Source organism: Lepisma saccharinum, chromosome 28 (assembly GCF_977018435.1).
Source record: "Lepisma saccharinum chromosome 28, izLepSacc3.1, whole genome shotgun sequence".
Lineage (NCBI taxonomy): Eukaryota > Metazoa > Arthropoda > Insecta > Zygentoma > Lepismatidae > Lepisma > Lepisma saccharinum.
Window position 1 is genome coordinate 11,346,491 of NC_139256.1, and position 21,748 is coordinate 11,368,238.

Consider the following 21,748-nt stretch of genomic DNA (forward strand, 5'->3'; position numbering starts at 1 on the left):
ACACCAACTCAAACCCAAACGTGTGTTTATGGGAACATGGTGCATAGTGCATGAAATCAAACAAACAAACGTGTGTTTATGACGTTGCGCAGCTGTGTTTACACTGAAATGTTAAACCTATCCAGACAGTCAAATATGACTTTTCTTTGCTTATTTCAAAAGACGTTACACAGAATTACTTGTATCAATTTTATTCCACAACACAAAATACATAAATCAGCCTATTAACTATTAATCATTTATACACTACATAAAATCGTTAAAAAACATTGTAGATACAGTATTGTTAAAATATTGCAAGCATTCTACAAGTACGCTTTGGAAGCAACCTAAATGTGCCAGTCTATTACACTTAATTATTATACACTACATAAAATCGTCAAAAATATTATAAATAGTGTTATTTTTGCAAACATTATATAAGTACTACGTATATGTACACTTTGGAAGCAACATAAATATGCCAGTCTGTTACACTTAATTATTATACACTACATAAAATCGTCAAAAATATTATAAATACTTCCTTTTCAATCGAAGATAAACACAGCTACAGCTGGGCAACATCATAGACACACGTGCGCGCGGCGGTAATGACACTCCCGATTGTGGGAAAACCCACCAAGGAAGGTCTTGACATATGTCGCGGCGCAAATGAACCGATAAGAAGGCTCCGCTCAAATGACTCGGCGCAAACGACACGGACTCGTTGTGGAACCCAATCGTCACCACTGCCTTAAAGTTGTAATGAAAACAACGGTATCAAACTTGGTAATGCAATGACAGATGTGAAAAGGTTTATACATACTTATCCCACTTTATACTATAGGTCCAGTCCCGATTATCCTTTCTGTGCATAAAGTGGACTTAGAAACAACAATTCGCAGTCCCTGGCCCTCAGAGGACTGTTGCACCATAGAGTTTAGCTTCATTTACTGATATTGATTTAAGCATGTTTTTTAGTAATTTTTGATCTTTTTTTTATAGTTGCTCCTTTAGGTTTGTTGATTGATTGATTGAGTTGCTTTATTTTACTTCGCTTCTTGTGCCACTTTTGGCTAATTTGCGATGATGTGATGAAATTGATGAATGGACACTCACAAACATCCATGCCCAGGCCGGGATTCGAACCCTGGCGTCATAGCGCGATGTGCTAACCACTCCGCCACGGCGGCCGGCTTTATGTTTGTGCAACGACAATAGTTGCGTGTTGCGGAAGCCCACCACTCAATATGTAAAGGGATCATTGGTGTAATTTATTTAAATATTCACCCTAGGATGCGAGCTGTACACGTCCAGAAGCCAGGAGCCTGATATGTACTACAACGTTGGCGTGCAGCATCCTGGTCGCTTCAAGATCTACTTTCAGGCGAAGGGAAGATATTCGGCTCGAGTCATCTTCTCCCACCGACCGGAAGTCGACCCCAACACAGACTACATCCTGCACATAGGCACCGGCTCCTACAGGAAAGGGATCGCTGTCAGCCACCTGGATGACTCCAGCAGCATCGAAGCCAAGAAGGAGGTTCTGGATCCACAGAGGTTCAAGCACTTCTGGGCGGTTTTCTGGGACGGGGAGATCATGGTGAGTTGAGTCATTGGGGTCGCTAAACATTTTTATAGAGAGGGTCAGGCTATTGATAAAACCTGAATAGTGGAAAAATAATAATAACAATACATTTATTATTATTGTCATCATTATTATATCCGTGATGGCACTCTTCTACTCGATACACCAGATGAGTGAATAATAGTACAACTGTTGTTAATATTTCTTATATTTGATACATAAGTTGTTCGAAAATTCAGGCAGGAGTAAACTGTTCGATAAACATGCCCTGAAATTGTTTAATCTTTTCCCTTCTGCAACAAGACAATCTATAGTTTAAAATATTCCATTCATATGTAGTTCTATGCTCCCACCAGTGTGCAAAATATGCTTTTTGCTTTGGGGGGAGTGATGCCCATTCAGTGGCGTATTTGTGCTTTTACATCTGGATGTGCAAATTTGTATATGTTACCAGTCAGTAAACTAAACTATTGTTTAACCTAAGTTATTAAATCCTATGATAACATTTACACATAATTTCACTTAGTGTAGCTACTTACATTCTAAGAAAACCCCAACTCATACATAGAAAAGAGTTATGAAAATAGTTCAATTCAATACGAACATAATATATGTTAAGCCACAATTTGTTTGAACAATACTGCTCTCATAAGCCATAGACTAATACTGAAAACGTTTCTTTTTGTAAAACCTCTACATCCAACGACAATGTAGACAAGTAAACATTGGGCTATTTAAAAATAGAACTTCAGGCATGAAGTAGGATGCAATTGGTTTAAGGCTAATTAACTGTTTCTAGAATGATTTTTTCGGTACTATTATAGTATGGGGGTGACACCTATAAATCATATATTTCGCACTTTTTTTACATTGCTAACGTACTATTTTGGAATGCGGAACATTTCCTAAGGTGAAATAATGCATTTCTAACTAAGATAATGTATATTTCTTACATTTACGAGTACTTACTGTTACTTGTTATTTCGATTCTGTAACACATTATGGCGGGCGATAGCGTACTGGTTCAGGGCGCGTTGTGCGAGTGTTTTGTCGATTTATGCAATGTTGCAACCTCGTTCACAGGAAAATATCTACTTTCGTGCCCGGATTTGAAATTATGCTAATACCTCACAAACCATTGGCGTTAGCCCTACAAACCATTGATATTAGCCCCACAAACCATTCACGTTAGCCCCAAAAAACATTGACGTTAGCCCCAAAAACCATTCAAGTTAGTCCCAAAAAACATTTTCTGTAAGGTTAGGTTAGGTTAGGCAAGCATAGTTAAAAAGTTTGTACTTGATACAGAGTCTGAAGAAGACCTTGCTAGAAGGTTGAAACGTTACGTTTAGTTTATGTTTTTAATAAAATAAATTACTGCCTTGGTCAGCATATTTAGTTTTTCATAATCATGGAAACAAGGCTTAATGGTGTTATAAAAAAATTAAAAATACTCTAGTGAAAACACGGCGAGTTTGAAACACCGACTACGGGGAACATTGTGATCTCGTGCAGAAAGCAAATGGCGGCAGCAGAAACAGCGTGTCGGACAGAGATTTTCGCAGAAAACAACATGTATTCGCATTAAAATGGATCAAAACTACATTCACGAACTTCCAAAACGCTACAGAAAATGATTTTCATAAGTACTTTCTCCTGTAAAATTGAAGAAATCCGTCACCCCTATACTATAATGTTACCACTTTTTCAATTCTTGTTACTATAGTTAAGAAATGATGTGTACCATATGTGGGCGGGGGGGGGGGGGGGGGTAATCCAAGGCATCCCCCCGTGAATTCGCACACTGGCTCCCACATCCAATTACCTGATAAGCTGTGGCAAAAGAAGTGTCAGTAAATGTTGAGACACAACACGCGAACAGTTTTCAAGACTTTCATTCAACTCTGATCAGATTCTTCTGTATTAAGCATGCATGAATAACAAGGATCGTGTGAGATTTCTCACACGGAACCCAGAGGAGAAGAATTCCTCACTAACGAAGAGATACTTAGCGATAAAACCGCCCTTGAGCTTTCTCAAGGCGAACACTTCGGTTGCAACGATCACGGGAAGAGCTTCAGCTGACCTTGACAAGTAGTTAATTATCATAATTAGGCAAAAACATTGGTTTCCGTTTCCTTTGAGGTTGACTCTCCCGTTGCTTCGATGGTGTCCAAGGCGTTAGAGAAAGCAATCAATGTCAATCACAGAAGTTATGAGGCTAAAGACTCAAGACTTTCTGAGATTTGTTTGTCAATCTTGTCTGTGGAAGTTTAGGTTCCAGAGGAAACCAAATAAAGCGGGATGAAGTGCGAAAGTTCAAGTAGCGAAAGTGTCCACCGTAACTTTACAGAAAATTTCCTGTTGTAGCAACAGCGTCCATTTTGTTATTCTTTTTACATAAATGTTCTCTGTAATAATATTAATAGTAACATACTTTTAGTACCTCAAAACTTATTTTCTCAAAGTTTACCACAACGTAGACTACTGCATAACGGTTGCATGTGCATGGTGACCAACAACAATTTAACTGTAAATTTTAGTCACAAAGTACATTACTATTAATATTGCTGTTACTAGACTTTATACAGCAATTTGCAAATAATTTCAATACATAATAGCCTTCTTCAGTATTCATTTAACAATAACTTGAAGGCAATTTCTGAGGAAGTATATTCTTATTTCTTGTTTGTTTATGACTTAACAATAATTATTTACTCGAGTGTAGAGTGGGATGCATGCGTATTACCATACAAATTGTCCGTCACAATGTTTATCTTATGCTCTTTGTTTTACGCAATGAAAGCTTTAAGAACTGAGACGAAACGCCAAACAAGCTGATACTCTGCACGAACATGTAACATCAATTCATGAAAAATACGTACGACATAAGCGAGAAATTAATGAAAATAGTCACGGACAATTTGCCGAGCAATGCTTTTGTACCACCCTGTACTTAACATTTTAGGTCGGTTATCTCCGCAAGAAAGCTCTGTTCTCATGGCACACCAACGACGACACTAAGGAGGTGAAGTATGTGGCATTCACATCTGAAGGAAGTTACTCTGTAGAGTTCAAACATTGCCTAAAAGGTAAGACAAAATTACTTAGTAAGGCTATTCTATAATAACAATGCTAACTCACCTATAAATCTAAAAGCTAAACTACATCCATCCACATTTGAAAAAAATTAAATCTCCGTAATTGTTTAAAATTGTTTCTAAAAAATACTAATGTATTTTTAAATCTGATATGCATATGTAGTTAATGTAAATTCTCTCAAGACGATTGTCTTCTTTTAATTTGGGAAAATTAATTTATCTTCACGTTATACAATACACATGTTAGCTTAGAAAAAACAATCAAAGCTAATTTTTTAAAAGTAACCGTAAATAATTCACATATTTATAGCAATGGATATGAGTATATATGGTAATTTAAACACATTTTCTTACAAATATATTATATTAATACTGTTAAACTTTAAAAAAAAGCTGTTAAAATGGTATTACAAACGAGCAGAAAGCAATAATAATAATAATAAACAAAACACCGTATAAGCAGGAGTGCATGTCCTAACATATTTTCTGGGCATCCCCGATGACGCAGTGGTAGCGTCGTCGCCTTGTAATCAAAGGGCCCCAGGTCAAGACCATCTCGAGGTTCAGGCCACAGCGCTCAGTCAAGACGTCATCATTTGGAGGCGATCGTCTTAACGCTGTAAACTGCTTGACGTAATTTTACCGTAGATAATTAAGGTATATTTATTTCTCTTACGAAGTTAAATTTTGACATTTACCCTCCCGACGAATATAGTTAGAAGAAAAATGTATAATATTGAATATTTACACCAAAATTTTCATTCAGGAAGTCACTATGGCCACCACAAAAATTCCTACCATAGCACAAAGAAAGAGTTGAAAACCGATAGAAACTTCCTGTCGGAAATATTTAAACATTGTATATCTTTGAAAAATATTATCGGGAATATTGGTCAGCTACGGTAAAACTCGTAACCGCTTTTGTATGAACTTTTGTATGTAAAATCAATTGATTAAATAAAAAACATGTTAGGTTGACCGTAAACTTTCCAAGTTACCTAATCAATTAAATTGTCTTTAAGTTTACCCAAAATTAATCAACCAGATAATGCAGATATTCTGTGTAGCTATACAATCTCAATACAAAACCTTAATTTCTATATTCTTGCAGCAAAAGCGAAAGAAATTGGTACAAGGGCAATGTTACATTTCTGTGTATAAAGACTAAACGTAAATAATTTGTCACATTGCAATTTCGATCTTATTGACTTTATTGAACGAAAGATAATAAACAAATTGAATCTTTTCATTGTCGTTAGTAAGATTTGTGACAATAACTTAAGAGTTTCATTGAGAAAAAAAGCAGATTAATATTTCCATTTTAACGTTCACTTGGGAAATACTTACACTGTTTTTTACATTCCGTTAAAAAAATCGTGATAAATTATGAAACAATAAACATTATCACTGATTTAATAATTAAAGTTAGGAACATTGAAGCTTCACAAAGATAAAAAATAAAAAGCAGTTCATATGAAACAGTTTTAAAAATTTAATACATTTGTAGTTCATATTAACATAGCTAGGTAACAAAATGCTTTCTGTGTGAAAACATTTGTATTTGAAACATAAGTTATATATATATATTATTGGATAGTTTTACACACGAATATTTCATCGACGTTCTTGTAACACATCGCACCTTTGTATTTAAATGTACAACATATCTTCCATTAGCCTCCGATTAGCATAAAGAAGCATAAAGCGGGATAAAATAAGAATAAATGTACACATGTATCAACTTTGCCCCGTTGTATAGCTTTCTTTCATTAAGCACATTTTGAAACTGAAAATTTGTGTAAATAATATGAATAATTTATCGAATGCTTGCATAAAATTTACACTAACAAATTGCTTTGGTATACGTAATATTAACCAACGTTTGTAATTCAGGGTAAATTATTTGATAATTCCAAAAAAAATGTTGACATGTTGTCCACATTTACGAGAATATTTGATGCCTATTTCGGACACATGAAATGTTTACATCATGAACTATTACTATTATTTATTTTTTAGTATAATACATTTGTTACTTGTATATTTTCGTAGTGACTGAATCACATGGAATTGCCCTAAAAATGCCTCATTTTTAACAACATCTTGAAGAAATGTGAACGTTACTCTTACCTTTTTCATTGTAATTACCTCTGCAATTGAGTACACAAGACTTATACACCATACCTCTTCCACATTTAAGCATATTTACACGTCATGTAAACTCGATTACAGTTCTAAAATTTGCATTACAATTCCATATTCACTAAAAAGGTCCAACTTTGATTCCGAAGAAGCAAATCAAACATGGCAGTTATCTCGCCTCCAGTTGATGACGTTTAGTCACGTGACCGGAGCAAGCCATCAGGCTTTCAGATTGAGAAGGTAATGCCCAGGTTCGATACCCGGTGGAGGCACATAGTGGTTCGGATCCCACTCTAAACTGTAGGTCCAGTCCCGATTAGCCTTACTGTGCATAAAGTGGACTTAAAACACCAAATAAATCAATCAATCATAAAACCTAACATATTTTCTGTAAATCTAGGAAGAATCAATATTGTAAGAAGCTGGCACCATATTGCGTGTTACGCGAGTTGTTTATAGATCATGGTAGAAAAACGTCCTAGTTGTGCAATTTTTGAAGTATATCTATGTTTTTCGTGTTTGTAACAACCCCATTGACTTTTAATGGGTTCATTACAACCCAGAATTGTCCGTGACTGTACAAGTATTATTGGCAGCCAAAAGCTGAATCAAATTACTTACCTACTTTGGGGAATATCCAAATCATTGTACAACAAATCACTCTCTTAAATTGTTTTTATTTCAAGTATGAATGTTATTCCTAAAGATTTTGAAACTTAATGACTTTAAAAAAATCTACGTTAAATAAAAGGTTCGCTAATATAAATTGGGTTGTTCACCTTGGCCACAGGCATCTATTATCACAGATCGGAAAACTATGTATGTGTGTTTGTGTGCGTGTGTGTGTGTGTGTCAGCAGCGTCAATTACAAGTACTACAATACGGTATTTCGCTTTTGAAAACTTCTTATTCAGATAATAAATCTGCATCTCCTGGTGTCATTTTACCTCCTTTGCAACGCAAGTCTACTGCTGCTACAACTACAAGATTAACGACTACTAGCACAAGAAGGACAACGACCAGAACAATACAAACTACTACAAGTAAAAGACCAACGACTATAAGACCCACTACAACTACTTCAACAACTGCAAAACCTACTACAACAACTAAAAGATCAACGACAACTATAACAACTAAAAGGCCAACGACAACTACTGAAAGACCAAAGACAACTACTAAAAGACCAACGACAACTACTAAAAGACCAACGACAACTACTAAAAGACCAACGACAACTACTGAAAGACCAACAACAACTACTAAAAGACCAACGACAACTACTAAAAGACCAACGACAACTACTGAAAGACCAACGACAACTACTAAAAGACCAACGACAACTACTAAAAGACCAACAACAACAACTAAAAGACCAACGACAACTACTGAAAGACCAACGACAACTACTGAAAGACCAACGACAACTACTGAAAGACCAACGACAACTACTAAAAGGCCAACGACAACTACTAAAAGACCAACAACAACAACTACAAGACCCACTACAACTACTAAAAGACCAACAACAACTACTAAAAGACCAACGACAACTACTGAAAGACCAACGACAACTACTGAAAGACCAACGACAACTACTAAAAGGCCAACGACAACTACTAAAAGACCAACAACAACAACTACAAGACCCACTACAACTACTAAAAGACCAACAACAACTACTAAAAGACCAACGACAACTACTAAAAGACCAACGACAACTACTAAAAGACCAACTACAACTACTAAAAGGCCAACGACAACTACTAAAAGACCAATGACAACTACTAAAAGGTCAACGACAACTACTAAAAGACCAACGACAACTACTGAAAGACCAACGACAACTACTAAAAGACCAACGACAACTACTAGAAGGTCAACGACAACATCTAAGAAACCAACTACTACTACTACACAGTCGACTACAACGAAAACAACTACAACTAGAAGGTCTACAACTTCAAGAAGCAGTGCAAGAACAGGACGGACAACGAGAACAACTACGATACCAACAACTACACGTAAGTATTTTAGAGAAATTTGCTTATACATAAAAATACGAAGATGTTTGCTAATGGAAATTTAAAAATATAATTTTTCTTGTAAAGTGTGCAATCACGTTTGGTAAATATAATTCAATCATATACACTCATCATTTTTAATGTAACAAAAACATGTTGCTAGCATTGATTTAATAATTGTGTGCTTTGAGCTGAAAGGCAGTGCTTATGTCTTCAAATATATTTTAATATTTCCTTGCTGGTGATCATTGGAGATAGTATGAGTGTTACATTAATTTGAAGGACCTTTATATAAATCTCTGATATTTTTATTTTTGCTGTTTGTTTCAATTTCGTTAATTTTGCTTTTCAAGAATTTTTTTTTTTACTTCTAAACGTGCGGTTAACTTATCGCTTTATTCTGATTTATTCTGTATTATAATTGCTTAAATTTATATCATCATAGTTATTTAACCACTTAAGTCTAGACTCATTTCTCATTTCTATTAGATTGTAACATTCATTATCAAACCACGGCTTACTTTGTCTTGGTTTATAGTATCCTATACTTTGTTTAGCTGCTGAATATGTGGCATTGTGTATATGCTCCCAATTCTCATTTACATCTGTTTAATTTATATTTTCATCCTGCAAAATATCAAATCTATTTGACAGTTTAATTTGGTAATCTTTCTTAATTCTTTCGAACTTTTACATTTTGTTGCTTATGATTTACCACTGAGAGTATTTTTCTTAATTTAGCAATTACTAAATAATGGACACTGGCACAGTCAGCACCTCTATATGAGCGAACGTTAATTATACTACAGGGTCATCCGTTTGGGATGTCAGAATAGTAAAACTCTATTAACTAGAAACTATGAACATTTATTGGTTGTAAATGGTACAGACATGTGTAGGAGAGTCGGGAGTTTATGTCACAGCACATTAGCACTCAACATGTCCACCATCGCGCATGCGGCACAAATCATACCGGGAATCCATAGCGCGCCACGTGGCACGCAGCATTTCTGGAGTGATTTGCTGAAAGGCAGCTGTGATCATCCTCCGTAGGTCAGCAAGATTCTGTGGTCTTTGTGCATACACGATTGACTTGACGTAGCCCCATACAAAAAAATCTGGAGAGGTTAGGTCAGGTCTATTGGGAGGCCATGGGATAGGTCCACCACGGCCGCACCAGCGATCATTGAATATCAGGTTCAGAGTGACTTACGTGAACTCCGCATCATGGCTTGTCGAATGGCCTCCTCCTTGTTGTGATCACGCCGCCTTCCACCTGTGTGCGGCAACTGCAATCCATTTTCCAAAAACATGTGGTACCATTTCACAATGTCCCGATGTGATGGGGGCATGCCTAACGTGATACTGTCGTTTGAAAGCTCGCTGGGTCTCTACTACACTCGAAAATTTGGCATACCACACGACACACTGACCGCGTTGTTGTGGTGTAACGACCATCTTCACTCCACTCTGTATCAACACTGAACACTGAGCGCGCGCGTACCGCCTCTATACATGCCATCTGCTGATTGCACTATGAACTACTGCTGCGTTGTCTCAAGGAAGTCATTGTTGCAAACTCCCATCTTTGCCATGTACATTACCGCAAATTGCATCGATACATATACATTAACATAAAAGCTACAGCGTTATACTTTTCTGATATCCCAAACGGATGACCCTGTAGTATGTCTTCTTTTGTCAATTAGAACGTAATCTATCTGATTATAAGTCTTACCATCTGGAGAAGACCAGGTATATTTATGGATGTCTTTATGTTAAAAAGTGGTACTTTTCACAATTAAGTTCTTTGCAAAATTAATTAATCTTATACCATTATCTTAATTATACTTAATTCATGAAGGTTTTCTTTAACAAGTATAAGACAAGATGAATAAAATAATATGAATATAATAATAGCATATTTTATGGATTAATAAAAAGGTTGAATGTTACCCAGCAAATAAAACATAATTGCAAATTTAAATGTAAATAGTTCACTGTAATTAATTCATTTAATTCTTAAAACATGTAAAGTGCAATTGATTTCTACGTTTGATAAGAAAATGAAAAAGTTATGTATTAATCTCTGTCTTATATCTAATACACAGCTTCATTTACTTTCGCAAAGAGAATATTGTGCTAAGGTAAGGAAGGTACTAAGATAAAACTAAATATTGTAAATTTACCAACTAAAACCCAACCTTAAATACCTTGAGAGATTCGATGTATGAAGGGAATTGTAGTGCGTGCGATGCGATTGGTTATTTACACTTGCATATATATACAGGATGGATGTGTTTGCGTGTGTGTTTGGTATGCATAACTTTCTAGTGTTTCTCTCTCTCTCATATTATATACATATATATATATATATATATTTATACAGGGTGTCTCAAAAGTAATAGCTCAAACTGACACAGGTGAAAGTACACGATAATGTAGAAGCAAAAAAAGTCTCAGTAAACATGGGTCTGCAAACGAGCCGTTTTCGTCCTAGTTGGTAAAATGCTAATAATGTGTGCAACTGTGTGAGTACAAGCCGTACCTCCTCTCGGAAATGTTCTGTTTTGTAAACAAAGAGCAAATCTCGGACCGCAAAGGAGTAAAACACTTATCTGTTTACAAAATGCGGTCAATGACGGCTTGTAACCACACATTCCCACACGTTATTAGCATTTTACCAACTAGGACGACGTTTACAAACAATGAAGTCAGTGGCGGCTTGTAATCACACATTCGCGATTATCTCGAAAACTGCACGTTTGCAGAGCCATGTTTACCGATACTTTTTTGCTTCTATTATCGTGTACTTTCACCTGTGTCAGTTTGCGCTATTACCTATGAGGCACCCTATATATATATATATATATATATATATATATATATATATATATATATATATATGTGTGTATGTATGTATGTATGTATGTATGTATGTATGTATGTATGTATGTGTGTGTGAGTGTGTGTATGTGTGTGTGTGTGTGTGTGTGTGTGTGAAACTCAATATCGGTGTAAATTGCTGGTAACTTTAACGATCCGATGCCTAACGTATAGTCGCCGGCAATAAAAATGAGACACCTAGATCCTGAAATACTCTTATCCCTGTAAGGCGTTAAGTGTGTTGCCAAACTATACGGCGGTGGTACAAGTTGTCATTGAAAATTCGTTAATAAAATCCACTTATCACCGTAGAGTTATGCAACACACACAACGCCTTACAGGGATAAGAGTATTTCAGGATCTGGATATCCCATTTTTATTGCCGGCGACTGTACTTCACGAATATGAAATCAAATGTATAAATGAACAGGTGAGTTATCAAGGACAAATGAAATCGCGTTATCTGGTGACATACTACATGGCATAGATGGATTTATAATACAGATTCAGTGCGAGATGTTTACGTTTTATTCGATTGGTGCCAGTGTTCTCTGTGAAATGGTTTGACGACCGTCTCCATATGGCCTGCACAGAAGGAGGGTGGCACGGGTGGACATCTTCCCCTTGATCATTTGGACGGGTTAATGTTAGAGTGGTGTAAGTCACTTTTTGTTGTTTTTTTAAAAAGAGTCGGACTCACAGCACTTTGCTGATCAACTCAACAGCTGTTTCCTTTATCACTAGAACTTCAAGTGTCATCTGTTGCCAGTTGAATGGATCTCTGACTTACTTCACGTTTTCTGTTAACAGATTGACTTACCTCGATCTAGTTTCTGTGTCTAAGTATCATTATTTTTGAAAAGTGACTTACACCACTGTAACTTTAACTCGTCCATTTTATATATTGTGTGGCAACGTCTTCAGCTGTCAACTGTGACATGCAGTGTGGTTTCTGTAGGAAGACAGGGATTTTAAACCTTGCCAGGAAGAATACACATTGGATATCAACCCACAAACATATACACTTTATTCTCTAGCATCAGAGCCGATCTCCGTGGCGGAGTGGTAAGAACAGCGTTCTACAACGCCAGGAGTCCCGGGTTCGAATCCCGGCAAGGGTTGCGAGTGTCCCCTCATCAATTTCATCATATCATCATTCATCCTCATCGTCGCGATTAGCCAAAAGTGGAAGAAAAAACGACGTAAAATAACCAAATTAATCCCTAGAATCAGCGAACAAATAATTTGATTAGGACTACCTAGTGAGTCTCCCCGGTGGTGTAGTGGTAACGTCGTCGCCTTTTAATTAAGGGGTACCGGGTTCGATACCCGGCGGAGGCCCATAGTGGTTTGGACCCCACTTTAAACTGTACAATCTGTTCCACCTATCTCTGGAGCAGGGGAACGAAAACAAGTCTCTGTGCAAGTAATGACGCGAGACGGCTCCACTAATGAGCACGTGAGAGGAATGGGATTGCGTGGAAGGGGAAGTGACTTCAGTTACCAACCTTCCCAGCAGCGTATACTGCTTCGCTCTGCCTCCTCGACCCCCTTTCTCTGCTACAATCCGCGGCCTTGCTCCAAAGATGGACGGGACAGAGTGTAGGTCCAGTCCCGATTAACCTATATCTGCATAAAGTAGACTTAAAACAACAACTCAACTCAACAACCTGTTAAGTAACACAAATATTACAGCGGTGGAGGTACAAGTGGTTCGGATCCCACTTTAAACTGTAGGTTCAGTCCCGAGTAGCCTTACTGTGCATAAAGTGAACTTAAAACACCAAATCAACCAATCAAATCAACCAACAAATATTACAGGTTTTATTTATGTGCTAAACAACATTACAGAACAATATTACACGATTTACACAGTGAAAGTTTAAATAAATGTATATTCAAATAAAAGTGCTAGTAAAGAACAAATTCTATTTTTATCTATCCTTTCATACCTTGATTAATTTATTATGATGGTTTAAAAGCAAAATGCTTGCAAGAAAGCAGTTTGAAAATGCTTGATTGAGCACCTGAAGAAAATTCTGTTCGAAGTGAACTCTCAACGAAAGAAGGAAAGGCAGTTTTACTCCACAGTAGAACGTGTTAAGCAGGAGCTGATTTTTATGCCCATCCTTGTATTCTTTTTTTAATCTCACGTGTAGTGGTTTGAAAAGAATGCGCCGTGGGAAACCCATCACATTGCAAAGACTTCAGTACCTTATATGTTCGTAGTTTACATAAATTCCGACAGATGGCAGAAGTTATGCTGCTCAAGATACGTGCAAATTCCTACAAACTACGTTAGGTGGCAGAACTTTCGCTAACTGGACATTTCTTGGAATGAAATATGGGCGTCACCAGGAATTTTTGTAAGAAGGTGGGGTCACGGTCAGGTCATTGACATAATATTAAGTCGTTGTAATATAACCTATAATAGCATTAGTAACTCGATGCATGAAATGATCGACTACCTGACAAAACGTCGTTGTTTATCGTTGTTTGCTTGAGTTTGTGAAGTTTTCATGCACAGATAGGATAATCACGACTGGACCTACAGTTTAAAGTGGGATTCGAAGCACTATATGCATCCACTGGGTACCTTTATTTTTGTACATGGTCATTTTTATATCCTGTTAAGTTTTTGAATACAGTGGTCTCGTAAGGAGAGTAATGCATTCCTTTAAAAAATTTAAAAAAAACAACCAGCTCTATTGTACCACTTTTTTTTCCTGTATTTGGTGCAGAGGCATCTTGCTAGGTATTTGTTTCAATCTCTCATTGGATAAAACAAAGAGCATGAACGTGGTGATGGGCAATTTGCTTCGTAATACTTATGCATCCCACTGTACCACACCAGAATTCCGTAACAAGACTTCCCTTCCAATAATTTCCTGCAATACATCAAACATGTCCAGTTTACATTTTGCACAAAGGATTCATCCTAATTGTGCTGCTAAAGTTATTCTTACCCCTCCCTCTGATTGAAAATTTTGATTGAATTGAAATAATAGATCGATAATTTCTTATCAATCAGAAAATTAAATTGCTTAGTTTAGTTGTTATATAGTTAGTATAGTTGTTCCCAGTGGCGGCGATTGGGTACCAAAACCGGGGGGGGGGCAAGGTGCCAAAACTAGGGGGGCCAAAGACAGTATATTTCCCTTTGTTCATAAGATTTAGCATAGTGCGGGTACAAAAGTGGCGAAAAGTGGGGGGCAACTGCCCCTCTCGCCCCCTAATTTCCGCCACCGTTATATAAACTTTCAAGTACACAGTAAAATTCATAGTCGGTTAATTATATCGGAAAATGACTTAAAACGAGTTTTCTGTTTGAATTCAAGGAATAATGGTAAGATTTGGTCTGATGGTTCTCAATGACTTTAAGAAAGCAAAGCTTGAATTCCGGAAAGCAGAACCTATTGGACACTTCATTAAGTCACGCATTTGTTCTGCACGACCATGTCATGGGCATGTCTGTCGCCTTGCTTGAAATGTTTGAATCTGTTTGCCTCATTTTTTGAATTTTGGTCGCCAGTAACCTAGGACGTGTTTAGAGGGGATTTAGGGGGTCCGGATCCCCTGAAAGACTTACCAGGTCCAAAATTAAATAAACAAATACTTGTTTACTGTTGTAAGTATTATGCGAAATTGCCTTATTTCCTCAACACTTACACGAAGGAAGGTAAGGATTATATTGTGATTACACAACTTTGTGTGACATACCTGCAAACATTTATGCGTACCACTAATATAACCCATAAAAATAATGATTGATGAGGGATCTAGACCTTATCTACCTATACCTATAGACCAGGGCCGCGCATATCGGCAGAGGAAGAGGAGGAAAATAGAGTGGTGAAAGCGCAGTGTTGCCAACCGTACGGTCCTGACCGTACATGTACCGAAATTTCATGGCATGTACGGACGTACGATCCAGACCTTAGTCCGTACGCTAAATGCACGGCATGTCAAAATTTGCTCTTGCAGTTTTATCCCTAATAATTCCCCAATAAATTCTTAAACAAATCGTACGGACCTGGAGACAAAAATACGGTCCGTTCCCATGTGCGTTCGGTATTATCCTTTTCAAAAATTTGCAACGCTTACAGAGAGGAGGAGGATATCGGGTAACTCCCGTCGCCCATTACACAATCCCGTTTCTCTCACTGCTCATTGGTGGAGCCGTCTCGCGTCACTACTTGCGCAGAGACTTGTTCTCGTTCGCCTGGTCTACAGTTAGCTGGTATGGAGTTTAGGAAAAGTAAACTGTCCTTGCCACCGCCCCACCCCCGTTTTGTAACCCACTGGATGGACGTAACATTTTGTTTTGGAATACAGTAAATATTCCACTTAAAATTGCTTTTGACATGAATTTCTTTAGTAGGACATCTGTCTTTATTCAGCTATACACAAGCTGGATACTGAATACGTGCTGTTATATCTCTATTCATGGACGTCCGCAGGATTTTCTCCAGGGAGGGGCAAGCAAAGTATTTTCTATTTCCAGGGGGGCAAAGGACACATATTTTCCCCCAAAATGTGTGATGCCCTCTCAAAAAACATTATTTCAGTCTGAAATTATCATGTTTCTTCAACGAATTTATAATAATTAACATAAATTACTGTGATTGAAATGAAATTAAGTGTGAAATATATAATTTTTACGTACACATTCATTTTCCAGGGGGGGCCGTGGCCTTCCCTTTCCCCCCTTCCGGACGCCCATGTCTCTATTCTTACATAATATTTTACCTGTTCATGTAATAACAACAATAATAACAATTATTAAGACCAACAACTTATTATATTATTAAATAACATATAATTTGATAATCTGATGTAATTCTTGAATATTTTAAGCAAAAGTGTTGGTAAATTGATGCAAATAATTAAGAGTGGAACACTTAAGGCACAAATATCAACCAATATTTTGAACAACTTTTAATTATATCAATTTTCAAGTATCGGTATCGGCTGAACGTGGTATCGGCTCAGTCCTAATTATTATCATTATTATTAACTTATTATTTATAAATTGATGATGATTATTATTAAGAGCCGCGGTGACCTAGTCAATAGGGCGTCTGACTGCCACACGGGAACATTTATATTATTTCTGAGGCACTTGGTTGCCCCCGTTCCCCCTGGTCAGCCCTCACTGTACCATCTTTCCCTGCCTGTGACGTTTTTTTTTGTTAGGAATGCTGGGCCAAGAGAGAGGAGGGGGGGGGGGGGGTATGAATCTCACCAACACCACCTTTCCTTAGGCACGCCACTGACTGATAGTACGAACCAAAAATATATCGTTTTAGTTCCTGCTCCATGCGAAAATAAGCCTCTAAATATATGTGCAGCAATATTGCTTGTTTCCAGAACGTTCTGCGTGACATTTTAACTGAGTACCTACCTACCAGTATCAGGCAGCTAATCCGAATTTATGTGATTTCCTTCAAGGGAACACGGATACTACAAAACAAGATTTATATCCTCAGGCTGGTTTCAGACACAGAACTGAAGGATTCCATCTCGTATTCTACCTTGCACTTCTTTTGCATTCAACATTCCATCGTGGGAAACAGAAATTGTCACAGCATTTCCAATGCATTGGAATCTTCTCCATCTTGTTTCTTACCGGAAGTGTCCTGATTTCCGTTATAGCTGCAAAAGGCGACAGCCTTCTAGTCAGATATTTTTGCGCTCTAAGCAGGATTGTGGTATCCCCCCACCCCCACCGCACTAAGCATCGACATTTTATGTGCGTTATTCTGTATTTTCTTCTTATTCCAAGGTTGGTTTATTTGTTGTTTTAAGTCCACTTTACGCACAGTAAGGCTAATCGGGACTGGACCTACAGTTTAAAGTGGGATCCGAACGAACCACTATATCGAACCCGAGACCCCTAGAATAGAAGGCGACGACGCTACCACTGCGCCATCGGGGAGGCCTTCCTTATTCCAAGGTTTGTGATATTTACATCCTACAAATATTGAAATACAAAATAAAAACGCATTAAAAGTGACACGAGGTCTGGTCGGTGGGAGACCCGGGTTCGATTCCCGGAGTGGGTGATCTAACGTCGCAATTATTCCGTCCTTGTTCCTGCATAAGGCCCGCTTTAGACGAAAGCATTCTCCTTAGCATTTTTCTTAACATTTATGCCATGACCAAAAAGCTAACGTGTACAGTGAAATATCTTATGGCATTTCAGATGCCATGGTATATTTGATGTCATTTCTCAAGGATAGGCTCGGTCTGTAGCATTTTTCGTAGCGTAACCAATCAGAAGCGACCTCATGGTCACGAGTGCAATGTAATGGCGGTCGCGTGAGATGTAAGCAACGTATCACTTCACATTTTTAAACGACGATAACTATTCAACCGAGAGGAATATCGCTTCGTATTAAATGGTTTTAGGTAGAGAAGAATGGCGCTGATTAAATACATACTTTACAACGTTTGCTGTACACGTATGGAATAATAGTTTAGCTTTTTCAATTGTAAACACCGTGCACACAGCATTGACGATGTAACTCGAAGTGCCTTTCGTGCTGTATGTATTGTACATTGTAATTGAAGCAGCTAACCGAACTGTTCCATAAAATGCTTTCCTGTAAAGTACGATCTGTTATAAGATGATTGGAAGCATTTACGTAGCATTTATGCTAGCAAGGATGTTAAAGGAAATGCTTTCGTCTAAAACCGACCTAAAGCTGCTCTGGAATAGAATAACTATTCATTTCAGTACACTAACTGCAAAAAATGTAAAGAAATACTGGGAAAACAGTTGTGCTGGATATTTACTCATCTGGTGATTCGAGTATCAGAATCTCCCCAAGGATATAATAATAATATAATACATTTGGGATAAAATTGGTTTATAATCATAATTATTTGTTATTATTTCTACTATTGATTTTTTATCAATGGCCTGACCCCGCTACAAAATATTCTGGCGTCCATGCTTGTTATTTGTTTTAAATGACTTTCTCAACTCTTGTAGTAACTCGGATAAGGGTAAAAAACAGAAGCAAGAAGAAGCGAGAAGGTGTTAGGTGCGGTGATAACGGTTTCGGAACATTTTTAACGGCTTATTTTAGAGTTCAGAAGACTGTGAAGCCTTGACAGAAACCTAATTGTGGCAGAAGCCGGTTTTTTTCCACGTCAAGGAACGTCAGATGTCCGGAGACAGGGAAGAGTGACAAGTCGAAAGTATTTCTGGATAAAAACGAAAGTTCCTACAGTCTACCCAGGAGAGGTCGAAGGGTTGTGGTTAAGACTGGACGAACTGAGACCATGATAAGAGAAGTGTTGCGATCCAGGCGATAGCAACTAGGCGATATATCGTCACGATATTTTGGCGATCCTGTCGGCGATATATCGTTACGATATTTGGCGATATACAGTATATCGTGGAGACGATGTATCGCCGATATTACGAAAAGAAAAAATATCGTATCGTCTGTGACGATATTTTCTTGAAGATATATCGCGATATCAAATTTCCGATATCGTCCATCCCTAGATAAGAGTTTGTCTCGTTTAGATTGAGTTCATTTTACTTCGCTTTTCTGCCACAAAGATGAGGATGGGTGATGATATGAGCAGGTGGAAACTAGTCAAGTTGTAAAAATTACTGATCTAATTGGCTAAAATAACAAAAAAAAACTGACAAATACTGACAAATTATTTATTTATTTATTTGCACAATATCAATAAATCGTCATTGTAAAAGTTAAAATGGGATTTCATTTGTTCTAAATTAATTTCCGGCCTCCACAATCCGCAAAGCCAGCCTTCACACATTTTTTAAGCAAGGTTTTCGTTATGGTACAAAATTAAGAATGTAAGGTAATAAACGAATCCTATTGTTTAAAAAATTGTTTGTATCAGATATTAAAATGCAAAACATATGTTTTCTTTAAGTTTATCTGTTTTTGCTGAAAAGTGTTATTAGTAACCACTTGTTTCTCTATAGTTTTCTGCACTTCATCAGCATTCATTCTTCTCTTCTTCTATTGCTTTCCCCATATAATATTTATATATTGCTTGTCTGACTGATTGATTAATTTGGTTTGCTTTACTTCGTGTTTCAGCCACTTTTGGCTAATGGCGAAGATGAGGGATGACATGATGAAATTGAAGAGATACTCACAATGAACACCCATCTTTTTTAGGAATGTTTGGTCAAAGGGGGCTATGAGCCCCACCTAACACTTTTGGAAAAAATACAGACTGAAACGTATTTTTCAAATTGTTTCTCTGGGACATATCAACACCCAACTGAGCTTTCAGTCCCTGTAAAGAAGGGTGCCTTGTATTGTTTATTTTGCACCAATTGATCTTATGCTGAACCAATGGGTGGAAGTTATGGATGCCCCAGAATCAGTGGTGGCGATTGGGTTCTGAAACTGGGGGGACAAAATGTCAAAACTACTTCCCTTTGTAGATAATGTTTAGCATAGTGCGGCGGGAAAAGTGGCAAAAAGTGTGGAGCAACTGCCCCCCAAGACCCCCCAATCCCCGCCACTGCCCATAAGTTCCAGTATGCTGGAACGACAGAAAGATTTAAAGCATTGGAACCATGACGAATCCATTCTACAAGGATAACTCAAGAAAAACAAATCATTTGTAATTTCGACACACATTTCTGAAGCCAACAAATTTGATATCTTCATATCAGTCATGATTCCCTCAGTTGGCGATGGTAGAGATGTTGCACAAATTGCAGCCCTTGCTTCAGAAACAAATGCATTTCTGCAGCGAAGTGCAACGGACTGGGCTCGCACGTGCTCCAAATGAACAAAAAAAATTAACCGATGCCTTCCTAAGTATACCCGTAGTTCTCATTACCGCAAAGTGTACCGTTTCAATATTTGGCACATGCGATCCACAAGCCCGTAACCAAATCGAGCGCGTTTGTTTAGTACTACAAATATCCGAGCGAGTTTTCTTTCTTGGATTCAATTAAACCATACTGTTGCAGGCGCCAGCACGGTTTGTATGGCGGAAATGGCGTGAAAAAGGAATTCTCTTTTTCATCCTTGGTGGATCAGAGGGATTAACACAGCGTGGCAGAAGGCAACGGTACATTCGCAGTTGATCAACACTTCTGTTGGTCGGCAAGTTAGAAAAAACAACAGCATAGTAATATTGTTGGTTGTGTTCTCAATAGAAGCAGCATCTTTTGGAGGCTCTTGAAAACTTTTTGAAGAAATCCACCGGCATGGTCCATTGAGATCACTTCTTCTCTTCCTCCTTCATTGTCGTTCCGGTGGTTGCTATCCACGGCCTCGCCCCTCTCATTGCGACGGATCGGATCACACAGTGACACAGCATCAACAGTGTGCGAAAACCTCGGCAAGCCTTCCGCGAATACTGGTAAAATTTCCTCCAAATAGAAAGTGCATTGGATTTCCAGCCATTGGAATTTCCTCAAAGTCTCCCGCGAAGGAAATTACTAAAGAGTGATCGACGCCTGCGGTCTAGTTGTGCGGCAAGTGAACACCTTTGCGGTTTTGTGGTAGTGTTGATGATTCTCTGGTGTCGGCTAACGGAATAAACAGCAAGAACAAAAGAAGCATCTAAGGACATTGACAGTGAAATATATTTGTGTGTGATATAGTGTTTGTTCTGTTCAGGTTTTTATATTAATTTACCCCACCCCCACCCCCTCCACCCTGTAAAAACAAAACGCGTACTCTCTGTCTGGATCCTCCTCTGATCTGTGATATCTTCTCTTCGTCGGTGTCTACCAGATGTCTTTCCTAAGCAAGAATCATCCTGCGCCATGCTAAGGTAAGTGAATTCAAAGACATCCCATTTTAAATAACCGCACATCTTGCCAAATAATTTGCACAACTACTTTAGATCACGTTTCCAGTAGCACGTACTAACTTTTGAGAAACATTGAGTGGACCGAACTCGGAGATTTCTTTCATACTTTAATGCAATAATATATGCCAAACGTAGACTGAGGACTTATCCTAAAATGCTTTTTTGTCATTGAGCTAATAAAGTAAACTTTTAAA

The 21,748-nt window shown here is 37.8% G+C and overlaps 2 protein-coding genes across 2 annotated transcripts in view; both read left to right on the forward strand.

The window, feature by feature from the left end:
- The window catches only part of LOC145980592 (uncharacterized), a 34,219-nt gene extending 15,377 nt beyond the window's left edge, over positions 1 to 18,842 (forward strand). Inside the window, exons 3-6 of the mRNA XM_083113627.1 lie at positions 1,278 to 1,585; positions 4,539 to 4,662; positions 7,728 to 8,837; positions 18,721 to 18,842. Of these exons, the coding sequence (XP_082969753.1) occupies positions 1,278 to 1,585; positions 4,539 to 4,662; positions 7,728 to 8,837; positions 18,721 to 18,842 (1,664 nt within the window). The remainder of the gene's footprint in view (positions 1 to 1,277; positions 1,586 to 4,538; positions 4,663 to 7,727; positions 8,838 to 18,720) is intronic.
- Positions 18,843 to 20,924: 2,082 nt separating this feature from the next.
- The window catches only part of LOC145980561 (uncharacterized), a 126,686-nt gene continuing 125,862 nt past the window's right edge, over positions 20,925 to 21,748 (forward strand). The window contains exon 1 of the mRNA XM_083113588.1: positions 20,925 to 21,515. The gene's annotated coding sequence lies outside the window, so the exon portion shown is untranslated. The remainder of the gene's footprint in view (positions 21,516 to 21,748) is intronic.